This window comes from Paramacrobiotus metropolitanus, unplaced genomic scaffold, assembly GCF_019649055.1.
Source record: "Paramacrobiotus metropolitanus isolate TYO unplaced genomic scaffold, Prichtersi_v1.0 Parri_scaffold0000077, whole genome shotgun sequence".
NCBI classification, from domain to species: domain Eukaryota; kingdom Metazoa; phylum Tardigrada; class Eutardigrada; order Parachela; family Macrobiotidae; genus Paramacrobiotus; species Paramacrobiotus metropolitanus.
Window position 1 is genome coordinate 457,724 of NW_026570297.1, and position 19,435 is coordinate 477,158.

Genomic DNA, 19,435 nt, shown 5'->3' on the forward strand with positions numbered 1-19,435 from the left:
GCAGAGTCAGCGCCTTGATCGGTTCATTCAGACTTTTTTCTTCCCAGCCTGCAGTGTGTTTCCGTTGTGAGTGTGTACAGCCGAGCAACAGCTCAATTGCCGATCAAGAGAAGAAGGCCTGTGTGTTTTTTTATACTTCCCTTTAACTTATGCGGTGCGGTTGGATTGAGCGCCACAGTTGATTTGCCAGTTTTCCAGCCACTGCCGAAAAAAAACCGCCACGCCACGACATAATTGCGTTGCTTTTTTAATTTTTGCCCACTGCAGACCGCCCCGATCTTGGGCTGCACAAGCGTCGGTATAATGCTGCTAATCATGTTTCAGCGCCGTGTCTTTCCATCCCAGTTATTTTTTGCCTCATACTGTGCTGGCATATGACACACACCAGCAGCAACATTCGGTTGGCTTTCTGGGCTGAATTATACGACGAGAACGCTGCTGGCGGACCTATTGCTAACTCTCTCCCCCGCGTGTATGCATGTTGATGTGGATCGACGACATGACCAAACGGCTTAAGCTCTCCGTCAATGGAGCACCCACTTCCAAAGGCAAGATAACTGAACGGCGCGCAGTCGTTTTTACTTTTCCCCAGCGTACCCTACTGTCCTCAAATTTTTTTCCTAAATACACATTTTTCTCCACATTTCTAACAGTTTTGCTTTTCCAGTCCATACAGTATCTGATGAAGTTTGGATTTTTAAAAAAAAACATCAGAATATCATAGTCATATTTGGGACTCTCGATTCGTTCTACGGAGTGATTTTTAAAAATTTAATTTTTTTATTTATGGTGCATAATATGGTGAAATCATTGGAAATTTTATCGATTATAATCGGACAGTGATTTTTCGTCCTGGGAAAGTGGAGAATATCGGGTGTTATTGATTGCATGGATGTGTAGGCTCGCGTACGCTGCCGATAAGTTTCGGTCGCAAACTGGAACCCCTGGAGACGGGCAGCGGCACGACCAGTGTGCAGATCCGCTCGGCGGAGGTGGTGGTGGTCAGTAACAGTGCCGCCTCCCCCTCGGACCCGCAGTCGCCCCCGGCCGTCTCCTCCCCCCAGTCGGACAGTGCGGTGCCCACGGCCAAGACCTCCTCGTCCCGCCTGACGGGCTTCCGTCGCTGGCTGCGCCCCTGGAAATGGCTCAAGTCTAGACGGGATGGCCATCAGCGGAAGAGCGCCGAAATGGAGGATGTCGATGTGGTGCACTCCCTGCAGAGTCCCCGCGAGATGCCCAACCCGGGTGCTGCGGGCGATGGCGTGATAGGTAAGAAAAGGACAGAATTTACGAAGGTTCTTTATGGTTTATTTATTGTGCTGGCACTGGCGAAATCTGGGTTGATTTTCGAATTTAATTGGAATATTTGCTGTTATTATTGGCGACGCGTTGGCTGCCTTGTAAGTTGTTTACTCGAAATATTTTTGGTAGATAGTAGAAATTCCAAACGCCACCGTTTTAGGGTTTGAATTTATCACTATTTTTATGGGGATTTTTGTCAGGAATATTGTAATGCGAAACGTTATGCGTTGCATTACCGCTGCCGGATTTTTTTGTGATCAATTCTAATGGCGATATTTTCGAAATTGTTTTGCTCGAAATGTTTTCGGTAAACTCGTGAACCGTAAACGTTTCCAGGATCCTTAATTGAGCGCAAGTTTTGCATGAATTTTTGTCTGGAATATTTTATGCGAAAAGCTCTGTGCTCCGCATTATCGTGACGGATTTGTGTGTGATTAAAAAAGCCGTTTTTAATGACGGCGCTTCCAAATTTTTGGAACGTGGAATATTTGTGTTCTATCTTATCGCGGATTTTTATTGTGGCTTTCGCGTGACTTCATCTCGTATAGTTGTTGTTTGCACTGGAATCACTTGGGTCAACGTGGATGTAATTTTGTCAGGCCCTCTGTGAATTCAGTTATCGCTAAATAGATAAATTAATTTATACGGAATTTTTACAAAATTTCTTAGTTTCCGTAGATTTTATGAACGCATTTTGTTTTAGCTTTGTCGTGTGAATTAGATCCTTGAATGGAAAATGTTTTGTGACGCAGAAAAAAAGTAATTAATCTCAACTTGCATTGATCCGGCGTGTGTAATTGATTTGCGTTTGTGTGTCTTGTTTGTTGAAGAGCTCTGTCTGTTGTGTGCACGCGTCGTTATCGGCTGCTGTCGGTGGGGGCTTGTTTAATTTAACATTGACTCGCCAATCGTGCCGCTCAAACTGTATTTCTATACGCTCTGCTTCTTGTCCGGTTTTTCCTCGTCGAGCCGATCCCAGTGATTCCATCGATCTTGCCTCATTCTCTCCTCTCCCGCCATTTCCGCTGCTGATTCTAAGGGTAAACGGAAATGACAGTTCATACCAAATATGACATGTCTCTTCATGTATTTACTCACTTTTCATCAGTCCCTACCATCTTCCACTTGATTGTCCTTTTTTCCTACTTATTTCTCCTTCTTCATTGTGCATCATTACCCTGGCTGCAAAAGTTTCGCATTCGAAGAATCTTTGTTGCTTTTTAAAATAATTTCAAAAAATGTTTTAGTGATAATTTATTTGTATATTTTATTCGTCTGGCTTGTTGGAAAGTTATTCGACGCAGAGAATTTTCAGAATTTTCGGCACTCACTAATTAATAAGGGTCTGAAATTGTTTTGATAATATTCGTCACAAAAAGTTAATGGAGATCCGAAAATTACATCGATAATTTTCGTAACGGTTCGCAACATTGTTGTCGTTTTCGTGGTGGTCTTTTTGCGTAAATTGACATTTGTCTGCATTATGCCGTGGGCATTTTGCATTTCTGTGAAGTTTTGGTGTCACCGCATTTGTAACGAAGTGTACTACGATTTTTGCTGCTGCATGTCTTGTTTACGTAAGCCAGTGAATAGCGGGGTTATTAATAAACTGTTTCATATCTTCCATGCGCATCATTTACAAGGCGCAAACTATCACGCACGCGACGGTTGTCGACCTTTTAACGAGTATATTTATTTGTATAATGCTTATTACGGACAAATCAGAGCTAACACAAAAACCTAACGATGACATTATTGATCGTACAGGCGCAAGTGCGTGACCGTAAAGAAAACAATGGAATATTTTGTAAAGTTTGGATTAGAAACCCTGTGGTAAAAATATTTTCTTTTTACGCATGAAATAAAAACGAAAATAGCAGCTAATATGGGAATTAGACATTGATGCGGCTTTTTGTCGTGATAATAAAATGGAGATTAAACCCGAGATCCGGGAAACCGTAGCAAAAATTTAATCCCAATGTTATTCGATTTTTGTGGAAAACAACAGTTTTCCTCGGGTTGTGTGGAGCCGTGAAATGGAGTTTGACACTGTGTAGATCAAAACGCCGGCACTGAACGGCAACACGAAGAGTCGATCCGATGCGGACGTTTGCCGAGGGAAAAATGGGACAATTGATTGGCCATGAAGCGCGCGAGCCGGTCGCGGAGTGCATTTGAATAGCGTCTCGCGGCCTGGCATAAATGAACGTGCTGGTATGCGGGATTCACGGCCATGAAGAGCCAATCAGCCAGAATGTGCACTGGCAGGTCCCAGCGGACAGAGCGCGCTGCATGGCAGTTATCGGGGCACATTTTTAAAGAGGTTTCACTTTTAATGTGTATTTCGCGGGAAGGCACTCTAGGCAAAAGAGCTAATCGAGATGTGGCGTCTGTATCGCCGTACTAAAGATTTTAATTGGAGTGTAATCGCAAAAACTATCGGTGAAAAATGATTAACATTGAAAAAAATGTTTAAAATGGTTTTGTTGAACTGCTGTATTAATGCGAGATATTAACAACATGTTGTTGATATATTGATTAAAATTTCTAACACGTATTTTAATTTTTTTTATGAAGTTCGGTTATAGAGTTTAAATAAATTAGCTTTGCACTACGACCGGTGCCCATAAATTTGAAAAAGGGTCGAAAATAGCGCGGGAAATGCAAAGGTTTTTGGAATTAAGGCTAGTTAAAAACAGATTGCTTATTGCTGGAGCTTGCATTTCACTGATTTCAATTAATTAATTTATTTTGCATTTAAATTCCTCCTTTTTGCATTGCTTGTAAAATCACGTGCCGATAAATTATATGTGGAGTTTGCCAGTTTAGCATTGTTCTGCTATTTTCTTTGAAGGCCCTTTGAAATGTACTTACTGTCACGTTTGTAATGCACCGTTTAAAATAGTGAAATTGTTTCTTTGAATAAACTCAGTCTAGCGTTGATTTCTGAAAATGAATGTAGTATGACTAATTGGTAATTATTGTGGTAATGTCGCAGTAAAGTATTGTCAGGAATTGTGCAAGGTTTTTGCCTTTTATGGCATGTCTTAATGGAAACGGGAAGGATGCCGGTTTGATCCGAGCAGCAGTGGCCGTTTATTTCATCATCCCAACTAGCACTTCCGCTGGGGTGTATGGCCACTGGGATGGTAGATTTACAAGGCAATTAAAGTGCGCAGTGCAGGCGCGGATGCCAACAAGGAGTGCCTGTGTATCTTGTGGCGCTTCTTCCGTCGCCTGACGAATCTCCATCGCTGCTCGCGTGACCGATAATGTCCTCCGTATTGCATTTCGCGCGGCTTTTCAGTTCATCTGCCGGGTCTTGCAGTTTGATGTCCTTGAAGGTCTCACCATGCATATGTATTTATTTTAAGAAACGTACAGGAATTAGAAATTATAAACGATTTTTTTTGCAAAAGTTGCAAAAGGAAAAGATGTTAGTTTGAGAGTTTTGGTGAAAATATCAGCTATTTACCAAAGCGTAGTTTTGGTAATCACATACTGGAAAAGTTGAAGCAGCTGGAACAGGAGTGAAGTTATGTTTTGTTTTTCATATTTAAAAAATCCGTGCGAATAGTGCAATGATAATATGAAATTATCTGATGTGGTTTGCGGCATAAATGGCAAACGTAATTAAGTCATTTCTTGGTAGTGCGAAAAAATCAGTGGTAAACGTTGTTGATAAGTACGAACTGACAAATTTTTATCCTGATATTACTGATTGATTTAAGAGCCGGATATAAATTATTGTTAAGACAACTGCTAACAAATTTTCCTGCGAAAGTGCTAAGTTTTTTCTGTTTTGGCTGGATAAATGACGGACCGGCTTTTCGGTAATATTATTTGTGGCGCTTCCGGTTTTATTTGAGGGAAAAAGCTTTCACGATGCGTTGTCCGTTGTTTTTATGCGTCAGAACGAAGTAAATTACCCTGCTGGAAAGTTTTTATGATGTCTTGTCAAAATTGATTCGTGTCGCGAACGCGCCGGGAGCACTGCAGCATGTGTAGTCAGCGTAGATATTTCGACTTGACATTCAGCATGGTCCCAGTGTCAATGGGACCATAATGTCCTTTTATACTTCCGACTTCTTTATAATTCAATTTATATTTTGTAATAATTGTTTGTTTATGGCTCTGTGTATCGAAAAGTTAAACTTGACGACAAGCGGCAAATGAATTGGTGTATACTTGTATAGTTAATGGAAGTATTTGTTGCAATGTATTGTACAATGATTATTTCAGTTTGTTACTGTATCGTAAAGCCAAATTTGAAAAATTTTTTTTATTAGCGGCGTTATCTTGATGCGAAGTGTTTAAATTATTTGCCGCATTGATACGCTTGCGTACACGTACGAATTAAAATGGTTGATTTATTTGGTATGAAGTTTTTAACACGGCTTCTTTATCGATTTGCGCAAAATTTATGTTTACTTTGCGGCTTGTTATAGAGTTTTCTTTAAACGCAGTCACGTGATGAGAAGTAGCCAAATCTGAATAAATGAAAAATACCTGACGAGCTGTTTTTGGCGAGAAGCGAAATTCTCTGAGACTGCCGTAGCGTATCGAATAACCCTCTAGTCACATGATATGAAATTGCTTTTAAAGGCGGTGCGTGTTAAATGTAAACGCCAGTGCCAGTACGATGTACGGTGAAATGTAGAGTAGCACATCAACAACGTAATTGAATTGTTAACGGCGTGTTTTTGTTGTCCTTTGTTGTTGCCTTGGCCATTCCCGGGAACAGAAGGTGTGCCTGATAATAGTCATGCGCTTCCCAATGCTCAAAATTCCTCTTCAACGAGACTGACCTCCCCTGATTCTCTCCTCCGCTCACAGGTACAGTAGAATACCAGAATATGAAACTCCTTTACGGCCGTTCACCACGCCGTTCAAATGGCTCTCTTTTGTATTGTCTGGCCCGGAAATATGGCGTGGTTTTTGCTCCAACAGGAAATACATTTTAGCACATATCCGGCCGGGTTTATCAATGGAATTTTGACGGGAATTTAATAACGTCTCCTTGAGACGAGTACACTGACGTCAAATAAAACTGAGACACGTCCGTCCGTGCCTTGCAGAATTCGAATGATCCCTGAAAGCTGCTCTAAATATTGGAGAGTTTTGTTCTTTCTTTTTTATTCATTTATTACGTGGTTTATTTTTATTTTTCCTTTTATTCTGCAATAGCCAGTTGGCATTCTTATAAGCCAGCGCAGGTAGACACTAAATAAAATAATAGACACCACATTGATGGTAATTTTTTTGTATTTGTTTTTATTCTACGTAAATGAAACAGAAAAATCAAGGAAAAACGGAAAATACATCTGTTTGAAAAATTAAAATTTTATCAGTGCAATTAGAAACTGTTCGAGTTTAAAAGAAATACAAGAACATAGTTATAATTTTGAGAAGATCGAAGGGATTGGAAAAAGCGTAGATAAAAAGAAAAAAAGAAAAAGCGTAGATTTGTTTCTTTAGGACTTTCTAATTTTATGCATATGGTGATCGGAACCTTAATGCCACTGCTGATAAAAAGTCGTAGTACATACAGAAGTACATACTCTGTATATAACACTTCCAGAGAAAGTAGATAAATTAGATAGTGAATAAAACGAAAGGGCCTAGGAAATCTTATAATAAGGATGCACAATCTTGTTGAATTTTTTATATGATTGTGGTTGTTTTTTCTGCAGCCCCTATCGATTCCCCGTTCCGGCCTGACTGGCACCGGCGCCAGCACGACCTCCTGTCCCTCTCCCTCCACATCCGCTTCCGCCACGGCTTCCGGTCATCTTGTACAGATTCATCCCGACGAGTCGCCCAAGGGCACGACGTTGAAGAGCAAGACGGTGACGCTGGTGCAGCAGAGTATCACCAGCCATATCCCGGACCGCAACGGATCGCCCAGTATTGGATCTCTTAAGCAGCCCGGTGCGTTCTCTTCCTCGCTCTCTGCGTTGTGTGATGTAATGTTTGATGTGTGTTGTTATTGTTGTTGGGGATTAGGCCATGCCCTCTTCACCAATACCACGCATGTCGTTACGACAGTCGCCGCCAGTCCGCCTGTGATCCATGAGCAGCAACTTGTACATGCACAACCAACTGCACAAGTCAGTAACGTTTGTGGAATGCTCCAATATTTATTCAGTAAACTATGGAGTAGAAAACTGTTAATCAGATCTCTTGAAGTGAAAAAAGTTTAGTCTTCATCTTGAGCATTTGAATTAGTTTTTGTTTCGTTTCTTTAGCTCATAACCGTTTTTAACCATTTCGCACGCATAAGGATATGCATTCAATTTTTCATTGGTTGGATAACCTGCTACAGCAGCGGTCGCATAAATTACAGTACATGCACATTTTTTCCAATTTTAGTTCTAGAATATTTTGGCGTTACGAAACTTTTATTGCTGATTATTTCCTGATTTAAATGGTTGTGAAACCATGAAACTTTTAAAATTTAAATTTTAAATCATTGCGGCTATTTCTAATTAAAGATTTTTTTCAGCGCTGACTCGTGTAAAGTCGTAAACATCTAGGACATAATTTATTCATGTTGACTGGTTCGGAATTCTAGGAGACGCACGGTGACAGCCCGGCCTCCAAGCCCACCGCCACGCGGCGCCGCGTAGGCGTCAGCGGTGAGGCGCCGGTGAACACATCCCCGCTGACCTTCACTCCGCCACGCTCCCTTCCGCTGTCGACTGCCGGTGGGAGCGAGGGAACCGGCAGTGGCCGGAACAATTCGTCCGGTACGCAGAGCAATCAGATTGGCATTGACTGCTCCTCCCGGGGGGCTTTCGATGACTGTTTCTTGACTGCGTGTGTGTGTCTGCGTTGTAGAACACTTCCTCCATCACACCACGGTCCCGCTGGTGGTGGAGACGCCGGCCGGCGATGAGGAAATGGAGAGTGATGAGTCGCATGACAGTTTTGATGAATCGGATAGTGAGTCGGAGACCGGTGAGTGCGTGGGGATGTGTAGTCTGTAGAGCACTGAAAGGGGGTTTATTATTGCTGCGCTCTGGGGAGTGCACTCTGCGTGTCGGGAATAGTTCGCCTTTTTTACAGCGAGATAATTGTGGCATTTATAATAAATGCCGCAGTTACGCACAGGTTTTTGCTGTTGAATTTCCTAAATTTCAAGATTTGTATTTAGCATCCCGGGTGTGTAACTGTCTTTGTAGTGGTGTGGCTGCGTACTGGCGAACGTTTTCGAGCAATTTGGGAGGCAGCATCAGTAAAGTCTCGATAATGATTAATAAAGAAAAGCGATCATAATATTTTTTTGCCTTTTTTATTAACCATATTCGTTAAGTTGTTGTACACCAAAGCAGAGCTCTCATAATATTTTTTGCATTTTAGATGAACAGTATTTTCATATTTTGAAAATTAAATTCTTCGTTGCTCCGGTTGTACACTTGGCTTGTCAGGAATATTTTGTCCTCGTTGCAGAGAGATTAAGAACTGAGATTGTTACGCACAGGTTTTTACTGTTGATTTTCAAAGTCAAAAATTTCCCGGTTTAAATGCTTGTACTTCATTCATGCTAGTACATTCGTGGTGTTGTGGCTGTTTGCGGTTTAATTTCGTGTACATCTTTCACGGCGCCCTAAATGTGATTTTGAATTGGATTAAGCTACGTTTTTTAATTGATACTGCTGTCATTATTTTGTTACATATTTTTTTAGCTGAAATCTTCTTTTTAAATGTGGATATTTGGGCTGGGATAAAATCTTGCAGTATGCTGCGGGCAGGGCTCAGTTGCGTGATGGAAAGTCAGTATTTAGTGACGCTTATGGGTGGACGGGGATAATCCCGGGATTGGCTGTATACCGTTGTGTGTGTGTTTTAGGCAGCGGATTAAGTCGGCGTGTGATACGGAAGGATTCCCTGGCCATCCATCTGGAAGCCAAACGCACCGGTCGCCGACTCAGCGAAGTCCGAGTGGGCCGGGAAGTGGTGCCGGATGAGGATCGCAAACACGAGATTAGCGAAATTGGCAATCGATTGCAACGGTAATTTAGCTGCGCATTGATTTCTGCTTCGCGCACAGCTGTGTATCCCTCCTTTTCCGGTCTCATTTGCAACGCGCTTTAGTAACGGGATTAGAAATATTGGATAAACGCTTAAAACGAATATATCGTTGAGGTCAATGATAAGGTCATCGATTTCTACCTCGTCTATAGTGATAGAAAAATAAAGGGCTTCTCCAAATCATAGCTTTTCGAGTTGGAAAATTCTCATGCTGAGTTATGAAACATTTCGTGTTAATTATTATGGGAACGCTTTGGTGCTTTAGTGACCTTTGTTTTGCCTTATTTATCTACTCCGTTAGTTGTCTGACTTTTTGTAAATTAAATAAAATTGTTGTTTTTAAAAACCAAACTAAAAAATCTCAGAATTAAAAAATAAGTGACTCTGAAAATTATCGTTGTTGAAATACGAAAAATTGCTGAAAATAATTACTGAAATTGCTGAAAATTCTGTGTCAAATTATCAAATAATGACGATGTTTTTTTTGTAATTGTAATTATGGACGTTTATGGTCTTCTTATTGGGTGTTTTGTTATTGGTTGTCTGTTTTTTGAAAATTTAAAAGCATTTTTGTTAAAAAACTGAAGGAAGGTTTTGTTTGTTAGTGAAGATCACTTCGCTTGGACTTTTAATGATCGTATTGCTGTGAAGCGTTTTTTATTAGGCACTGACAATCAGACTAAATCGCAATGTGATCGTTAAACGCAATGTATTATGTCATCTTTGTAGCCGGCTGAGTCTCCGACCGACCCTGGAAGAGCTAACACAGCGCAACATTATCAAAGGTTCGTTACATTTATCATCATTAACGCGAGCCACTGCACGCCAGATTCGCTTGTAACTCATTCAAAAACGATAAATCAACAACATTTTGTACTGTGATTTTTTAAGTGTTCCTGTAAACGGTTGAAAATGTCCGCTTTTAGGAATTTTGTGGTAGAATGTGGATTTCTTTTTTCGGCGAAAATGCAAATAAATTTAAGGGTGCGTTGGTGTGTGTATTGCAGATGAAGCCGAGCAGCCGATAGATATGAAGGAGCGCCAGAACCAGTTGATGCGTAAAGTGCGTGGCTGTGTAGTGGGGCCAAAGGGGAGCTGTGTGTGTGATATTGTTTTATTGATTGTTGGCAGTTGAGCTTCCGTCCGACGATTGAGGAACTCAAGGAGCTCAAGATCATTCGTTTTAATGACTACGTGGAAGTCAATCAGGTCGATGAGTGGGATCGGCGCGCTGATAAGCCCTGGACCCGATTGACGCCCAAAGATAAGGTATCCACATGATCCGGCATTTTCCTGCAACGTTAATTCATGTCAACGTGTCAGCGATTTGTTGGTCTTTTTTCGAAATGTTTTTTTCAGCGATTTCGGCTACAGCTTCTTCCAGCAATTTTGTATGACTAATTTATTATTGTCGAAGTTCCAACAATTTTAGGGTCTGTTTTCTAGCATTGTTTCTAACGATTTGTGATCGATTCGGCATTTTTATTCGTTATCGTCGAAATTTCGACAATTACCTTTCCATCATTTTCTTCGGTAAACAAGGAATTCTAATTTTATATGGGCAATAGCCGCCAAGATAACGGAATTCTAATGGTTGCGTCTTTTTTTAAAATTTACATCATAGAAATTTTTGTTACAGTATTTTTTATTATGGTATTTTTTAGGCTGCCATTCGGAAAGAGCTAAACGATTACAAGAAAGCCGAAATGGAAGTCCACGAATCAAGCCGGCAGTATACGAGGTAACACGCGCAAACGAAGACTTCGGTAATGTTGAATTTAATAAAACGAATTTAATCCTTTTATAGATTTCATCGTCCGTAATATTGTCGGCACTGAACGGACCGATGTGTCCATCCGTTCGGAGCATCCAACGACCGACTGTGTGAATCGAGCCGAACAGCGACACGTTTTTTCGCTGTATTTTTTGTTTTTCTTCAGTTTTTTTGAAGAGTGTCAATGCAGAGTTTTTTTTTTATTATTCCAGAGTTTTTATCTTTCGGTCTCTGTGTCCTGTAGTTTCGACGAATTAGACACTTGGCCTTCTTTTCAAAGACGCGCCATTGCCCCGACAACGATGCACTGTGAGGAACGTTGTGGTTTTTTTCTGAAGCTTGGCAAATGCTGTTTTCGATTCTTCGGAGTATTTTTTGGCCATACTGCGATGGGGAAGGTATAATGTGTGTTGACAGTGGGACAGAGCGGTTTTTACGCTGTATTTTTAGTGAGTTTTAAGTTATTCTCTGTCTCATGGCTTTGTGCTTGGGCTCGGCGCTTTATAAGCGGCGCTGTGGTTAGTTTTCCGGGTTGGTGTGCAAACTGAAATAAAAAGATTATACAGTTTCCGGAGTGTTTTTCCCTTTCTGAACTGAGAAGTTCTCCCTAAGTTCGTAATTTAATTTCTGCTTGAATACAATTCATGTAGTCACGGTCGTTCTCTGAAAATGCCACTCGTCTACGATGTTTCTCATTACTGACGGTTTGGAAAGCAACAATAAGTTGACAACACACATGAGTATGTGGTTGACTGTTCTAGTAAGTATTCATTCTTAAAAAAAACCGAATACTGGAACAGATATATTCCCTGCATAAGAATAAACCGTGTGCATATACTACAAAAGTCACGAATTTACGCACTTCTGCTGGGGTCGGTTTTTACGTTTTTTATAAAGTTGAAACGGTTTAGGATTTTCTGTTATGACGCATAATACTCGTAAGTACTCGTGCCGACAATTTGGTCGACGGCGAAAACGCGATAAATTTACACGGTGTCGCAAAGTAATTAACAAGCTCTCCAATTTTATCCAGATAAATTCCGAACTAGCCAGTACATTTTTCACAACACAAACAACAATTATCACAACTTATTGGTACCCAGTAAAGCTTTCTCAGCCAAATCAATCCGCTTCATCAAGTCCTCTTTGGAAAACTTGGCCAGCTTATCGACCAAGATTTTCCTCGCGTTTCTAACCATAAAATGCCGCATAAACAAGCGCAAGCTTTCCCGCATCACTTTGTACTTTTTCTCTGCCAATGTGGAGAAAATGTCCGTCATATCTTTTTCGGATGGCGATAAAAGCAGCGTCGCCAAGACAGTACGCAATAACTCCACCAGGGCGGCATTCATATCGGCAAAATTGGTCTTCTTCAGCACCGTGATGGGCAGTGTCCGTTGGGTCAGTCCGTGCGCCAAAAGTTGGGCCAAATTTTTCTGTTGGGATGGGTTCAGTGTAGCCAGATCACGGATTTTGTCCCACAGAGCAAATAACAGCTGACGCTGAAAAATAAACGTCGTCAGTGGGGCCAAATTCCAGCTCTTTTTTTCGTTTATTTTAAAATTTAAAAAATAAAATGAAATAAATCACTTCATATTTATTTAAACTTTCATCCATCGTCTGTTAATGTAGATTAAATTTAAGCTTATAAAAAAACACAAGTATTGCTACAAAAGTTTTCTGAGACCGCGTTGTACAGTTTTCCATTCTCATGATAATTATGAGATCACCCAATTGTAACTTTAACAATTCAAATGCCATTCATCTACGAAACACATCACAGCCGCTGAGATGGTTCAAACCCTTGCAAACAGCAAGGCAATAGTCTATAAATGCGAGTGTTTGGTTCGACTTCGCGCACGTAAGTGCCGTAAACATTTTTTAAAACAAAATATGATTAGACACAAATTCGCAAAACGTTGTAAATTAAATCTTCAGCTCCCTCAATTCACGATTAAGCAGCCTTTTAACACATTTACGTGCGCTTGTTTTCGAAATTTTTGTTTAACTAACAGCAGTAAAAAGACAACCGTCCAGTCAGAATAATAAAGACACTTTTGCCGACGACACTCACCTGGAAGGTACGATGTGATCCACAGAATTTGTCCATCACAAAGGCATAGTACGGATTAAAGTGTTTTTCATTGAGAATGCAGTGGATTAAAACGTGAATAACTTCGGCTTCCTGGGCGCTTTTTAAATTCAGTTTCACGATGCGCTCAAATGCGTCGCTAAAGTCCTGCAGAGAAATGAAATTTTACCAGTGTTTCTGCTACGCAACACAAATGAATATCAAAAACTATGAACAAAAATATAGACAGAATAACACAAATTATTAAAAATTTTCTACAATCCCACAATGTTTTACGGAATTACTGCACTAATCCTGACACCTTTACTTTAATACTGATGATAACAGCCGGAAACTGAAGTGCCACTCAACTACGACACAATATAAACACCCGGTTTGGTCGACTGCTGTTATTAAAAAAGTACACTGTATCAGAAATGAATATATTCATTCTCAGAAATAAAATGGAGACACTCATGCATTCAAAATCATAAATTATTAAGAAAAATGTTTTAAATAAAAATGCCAGCAGGGAAAACAGAACCTCAACCAACTAATAGCGATTTCTTAACAAAACAGATCATGAAATAAAACGCGTTCCCCTGTCGTTCCGGTTTGATAAATAACCTGTGCAGAAAACCGTTTTTCAAAAGCTCACCTCAGCACCCATGATCGCGCAGAATATCGCCTTCCGCACATCCGTATTCATGCGCTGCTTGCTGGCCAATTCCAGCAGCCGCGCACTGGCCGTTCCCACGGCCAGCGACACCGGATCACTGCCCACGGTCCGCTTCTCCATGGGCGCCAGCTCCGGCTGCTGCCAGGCCGCCCCCACCACCCACCATTTGCCGCGATCCTTGGCGGAACGCAGATCATTCAAGGAGATCTTCAGTTCGGCTTCCACCGCTTGTCCTTTCCGCAGTAATGCCCGGTACACCTTGGACAGGTGCTCCAGTTCCGAGGGGTCGTAATTGGGGATTTTGCGCATGTTGTTGTTGCGGATGGCCGTCAGGATGTCCAACATGAACGTCAAACGGGAACCGGCAGTTCGTCTGCAAGGCACCACGAATGCGTGAATCACCGATTTCAGCACTTATTCTGAAAATTACGTATGGAAGGGTTTAGTATTAACGGATAGTTTAAAACTGCAATTCATACGAAAGTCAAACATGAGCTTCGGAAATGTACATTGACCTTTACGGCCGAAACTCCAAGAAGTGAATCGCTAAATAAATCGTTAAAGTAACGAAACAGGAAATGTTGTGCCACTTAAATCAACCTTCCTGCATGACGGAAATGAGAATAATAAGAAAAACCAAGCCTACAGCTATTTGAAACAATGAATATATCTGTAAATTAGCCAAAAAAAATTTATCCACTTAATATCCGTGGAAGACGGAATTGATTAAGTGCAGCTTGCATAATCACCGTGATGCGTATACCCAAAGCCACTATACTACAATATATTGATGTTTAAACTCTGTACGTAGCTTCTGCTCTGCAGTGTTATATCGGTACGTAAATGTTGACTGCCGTAAAATTCTGTTATTAAAAGTCGCCATTATTCTAAAACTTTCCTCACTTTTGGTTTAACATTTCGTTGGCTTTTAATTGAATTGTAGCCAAAGAATCCTTCAACGCAGCCGGATCCGCTTTCCGCAGAGAAAATCCAACTTCTGCAGAAGAATCCAGAACAAGAAATCATAGTCAAATATTCGTATCAATTCATTCCCAACGGCATTGTTCACGAAAGAGAAACGAAAAAAACTTACCACGCAGTATAATCAGAATCATGTCGATATCTTTCTCCTCGAAACGAGCGGTGAACTCCTCCAGTAAATCGAATATCATAGCTGAATGGACAATTTTGAAATTGAACAAATGGCACCATAACACAACCACATTGTCCAGTCGCTTATCAAATTCATCCACCGACTGATGTGCGTTGGCAGCCACGAGTTCGTCGTAAGCGCACAACAACTGCTCAACGAAGAAAGCACCTAAGGAAAGAATATCCCGTCGTAATGGAAATTTCCGATTTAAATTTCACATCGTATAATTATTAAAATTTACTGCTCATGTGCGCCCCACAAAGTTTCGAATCCCATGGTGTTTATTATAAGGAAACCGTTATAGGCACCCCCTAAAACCCCCGTTTATTATAGGCACCCCTTTTCGCACCCCGTTTATTGTAGGCACCCATTTTTGATTAATATCGTGCATAGTGCAGACTACTAGATGTTAAAGCTCTGGAGCCAACCCTTAAGTTTAAAAAAGTTTTACAAAGTTGCGTGCACTATAGAGAAAACGAAAATAACGGCTCTGGGGCTCGTATGGTACACTTTATAATCCGACGAAACCAATGCCCAGCTCGCATCAAGCTTGCAGCCAGCATTTGCGGCCACGTCCGATGAAAATAATGTAGAACGAGAAATGGAAATGGAAGAAGTGAATCGTGGTGAAGGTCCGTTTGAGGGAATCGTTAATCACCTTTTAAACGAATATACATGTGAAAGTTCCCAGCGCTTTCGTGATTGTGGTGCTGTCTAACACCGGAAGACTGAAGTGCTCCGGTGTCGCCGCATGTCCAACTGCACCTATCCATGCTATACGGTGGCGAACACAAGCGGGTCGCTGTAGTATTTCCAATTGTCGAGTTTCTGTTGCCGGGGTCCAATCAGTGCGGCCTGATTGTTTTTTCCTACATTGCTGAAATGATCTGTGTTCGGTGTAGTATCGCCCGCGAACATCGTATTCACAAAAGTCGCGGCTCAATAGTATTACAAGCTGAGAAAATCACAAGGTGATAACGGCTTGGAAGGAAGCCAATAAATGATCTGACCAACGAGAAAGATGACCTTATGGTCACCAAAAAGGGGCAATACAAATTCGCTCTAGGCCAGCTGATTTGCCGAATCATCCTATTATCGACTGGAAAGCCTGATGTACATACTTAACTCGTGCTAGAGAAGTTACGTATTGCAAAAAATTACTGGAAAAAATTAATTTATTATCTGAATAAAGCTGCATTATTACCTAACAACACTGAATCTATTATATATCGTTTTAGCTAAAAAGGGTGCCTACAATAAACGGGGTGCGAAAAGGGGTGCCTATAATATACGGGGGTTTTAGGGGGTGCCTATAAGGGTACCCTTATTATAAAATTAACTTACCGGTTTCTTGGCCTACATTCTGATACAGCAATCCGAGAAACATCCCGTACTCCAGTCCCAACCGCTTTGGCATCAGGCTGGACTGCACGCAACTGCTGAGAACGAGTTTGACCAATGTGGAATTCATTTCTGTAACATAAAATTTAAAACAGATCTCTCAAACCCAGAAATCGCACTGATGTTATAATATCGCAAGAAGACAGCGCCATTTTAAAACCTAAATTTCTTAGAAAAAAATTAATTCTTTCTAATAGTGGCGCACAAAATTCTCTGGCACAAACTTGAGAATCTAATGCGCGCAACTCTGCATAGGCACCTATACCAATAGGACGAGATTGCTAAGTTGCCGTTCTTCTACGTTTCTTCACGATGCATAAACCCTTAATGCAACAAATTCTCCCCATGCAATACAGGTCAGTGAAAAAAAATCGAATTTAAATCGGTTGTGAAGCACTCGTGTGAAATATTATTTCTCGGGAAGGGTCTATTTTTGACCGGAACGCAAAAAGCACCATTCATCTTAAACTTTAGAAAACTGGTGAAAATATAAACGACGATTAAACCAAACAAAATCTAGAAGCAATATCGACTGTTTCTCAAATTCTATCTGAGAAAAATTTCGGGCGTTTAAGCAATCGAAAGCATTACGCAGAAGTGAAACAGCTGAACCTTTCCACAAAAAGCGTCAACAACGCAAGATTTCTTACCATGCCGGCTGTACGTCGTGAAGAGCGTTTCCACCTGCGCCACTATATTAGCCATATTCGCTTCGGTTAAACGGTTGAGCAGGCCCTTCAACTGTTTGGTCAGCCGCTCCATCTTCCCGTCATCACCGCTAGCCGCCGCTTTCAATCCCGGCGGGATGTACTTCCCCACGGCCTTCTCCGTTATAACATTGCCTTGTTTATCCCGAAAGCGCCCGTAAATATCCTCCCATGTTCCATCTCCATCCTTTTCATCGCTATTTTCCACTGCACCTTCCGCAGTTTTGTCGTTGTCACTGGAATATTCCCCACCATCCTCATCAAATTCTTCGTCTGCACCGTCAAGATCACCGTCGCCGTCGTCATCGAATTCTTCGTCTTCATCATCATCGTGCTTGTCACCTTCGTCGGCATTGCTGAATATGTCAGCAGAATCACTGTCTTCAAAATTTTCCAAGATAGTCTCCGCGACGGGATGGAGAGATTTCGGTTTTTTCAAGATTCCTTTGGGATTCTGGGTGGAGGCCTTGTTCGAAGGGATTTCTAATGGAGCCTCATCCTCATCATCGTCGTCGTTGCCCAACAGCTGGTCATGTGGAAATTCTGCCTCGGAGTCATCGCCTTCCGGTGCTTCCAGTTCCATCTCGCTTTTCGGATTCTCCAACACTTCCAGCAAGTCTACAAAACGCGTAAAATTATCAATTACTTATAGCGAATAATAGCAAACCAATCAAACCACCTACTGGGTACTCTAGAATTGCGGCCTCAAAATTAAAATGGGGAAAAAATTTAATATGATTGCGGCAGGGATGATTTGACATATGTTAATATCGCATTTTTAGGATACTACCAAAACGCCATCGTACTACAACATCACCATATTCCGACTTATCAGTTTCCTTCACACATGAATGGCAAAATGGCACAGTAAAAATTCAAAAAGCAACCACTATTTAATGGTGCACCAGCGTTTATATTGAAAATTTATACTATTTAAATTTCAGAAATTTATTTTTACAGAAATTTGATTTCTCAGAAATATAAATTAACCTAATGTTAAGAATTTAATTAAATAATGAAATTTGCCTATTAATTTTTTAAACATTTTAATTTAATTTATTAATTACATTTAAAAATTTTTAAATTATATCCTGGAAGTATATCTTAAAATAATACATGTTAAAAACAGCTGCAAAATTGTTCTATTTTACAGTTTGGCTTACAATCAAGTCCCTCATCAGCGAACGAAGTCGGCAACGCTTTCGACTTGCGTTTTTTCAAGCCCAGCTTCTTCTCCAACTGCTTCAGCAGTTTATCCTCCTTCTCGTTGTCTTCTTTCAGCTTCTCCACCATCTGTTCATGCTAAATTTAGAAACATATTGTGAATAACACACAACCAAAAAAATATCACACTAATCCGAGAAAAAAATCAGATTGTTGTTTTCCGCACCTTTCGTTGTTTGGCTTGCGCTTTTCGTTTCTCCACAACGTCATCAGCATCATCGGGAGCTTTACGCTTGACGGCCTTCCGTTCCGGTTGTTTATCGGGGTTTCGCTGCTGTTTCTTTGGTACGGGCTCATCCGCCTGTCGAAAACAAAAACAATTTTTCGATGCAGGAACGCAATGTAAGGAACCCAGTCGTCCATCAACAGCGATTTTCAAAATTTTACCGTTTGGTGCGTATACCACGCATTCTTCTTGGCCTTCTTCATTTTACGATCGACTTTACGCTGCTGTTTCCTGGACATTTGTCGAGGCGCTGCGATGCGTGGGGCATCCTGTTCGGTCTCGCGATCGCTATCGTCCGCAGTGTGCATCGCATCTTCGACATGGGATATCTTCGGATTACGGCCCGCGAAACGGCGGAGATTTTTCGGCATGGCGAAGGAAACGGAATTTTAAGAAATGCTTCTCATTCAGAACGCATCGCAATTCGCACACAGCTAAACAACTGGCAATTAGACGGATTGTCTGTTCCGATCCACGGTAATTCACGATAAACAGTTTTTTTACAGTTTTTAGTTCTACGGTTTAAGAAATTTACCATGGTTAGTTCAAAATCAAAATCAGAAGTAGCCGTGCTGTAAAGTTTGATCACCTGGATGTGTGATCACTGTGATGTCGCAAGAGAAGAACGAAGGCGGGGCGTGTCGAAGATTTACCGGTCGTGAAATACAAAACATTATATATTTGCTGCCCACAATTCTAAAATTGTTGTAAATGTAATAATTGGGTTAAAAAACCCAGGCTTATTAAATATTAATTTTAATTATTAGATTCGTGAATAAAGTTTATTCGTACAAAAAATCAAAGGCTAGACCAAAGGAAATGACGAACGCAATAGGTCTGGCTTATATTTCTTACCTTGCGCAG

The 19,435-nt window shown here is 41.0% G+C and overlaps 2 protein-coding genes across 2 annotated transcripts; one reads left to right on the forward strand and one right to left on the reverse strand.

The window, feature by feature from the left end:
* The first annotated feature begins 31 nt into the window (after positions 1–31).
* Positions 32–11,678, forward strand: LOC129595330 (phosphatase and actin regulator 1-like). The gene is made up of 13 exons (XM_055492301.1): positions 32–548; positions 901–1,269; positions 6,047–6,138; positions 6,996–7,233; positions 7,309–7,412; positions 7,877–8,051; positions 8,143–8,262; positions 9,155–9,317; positions 10,066–10,121; positions 10,344–10,399; positions 10,468–10,605; positions 11,001–11,077; positions 11,144–11,678. The coding sequence occupies exons 1-13, from the start codon at positions 479–481 to the stop codon at positions 11,157–11,159; spliced, it is 1,674 nt and encodes a 557-aa protein (XP_055348276.1). The 5' UTR covers positions 32–478; the 3' UTR covers positions 11,160–11,678.
* A 423-nt stretch (positions 11,679–12,101) lies between these two features.
* Positions 12,102–19,202, reverse strand: LOC129595360 (nucleolar MIF4G domain-containing protein 1-like). The gene is made up of 10 exons (XM_055492347.1): positions 18,733–19,202; positions 18,512–18,646; positions 18,285–18,423; positions 17,065–17,739; positions 16,358–16,486; positions 14,954–15,181; positions 14,764–14,857; positions 13,840–14,233; positions 13,185–13,349; positions 12,102–12,612 (listed from the first exon to the last, which is right to left on the reverse strand). The coding sequence occupies exons 1-10, from the start codon at positions 18,940–18,942 to the stop codon at positions 12,193–12,195; spliced, it is 2,589 nt and encodes an 862-aa protein (XP_055348322.1). The 5' UTR covers positions 18,943–19,202; the 3' UTR covers positions 12,102–12,192.
* Between the last annotated feature and the right edge of the window lie 233 nt (positions 19,203–19,435).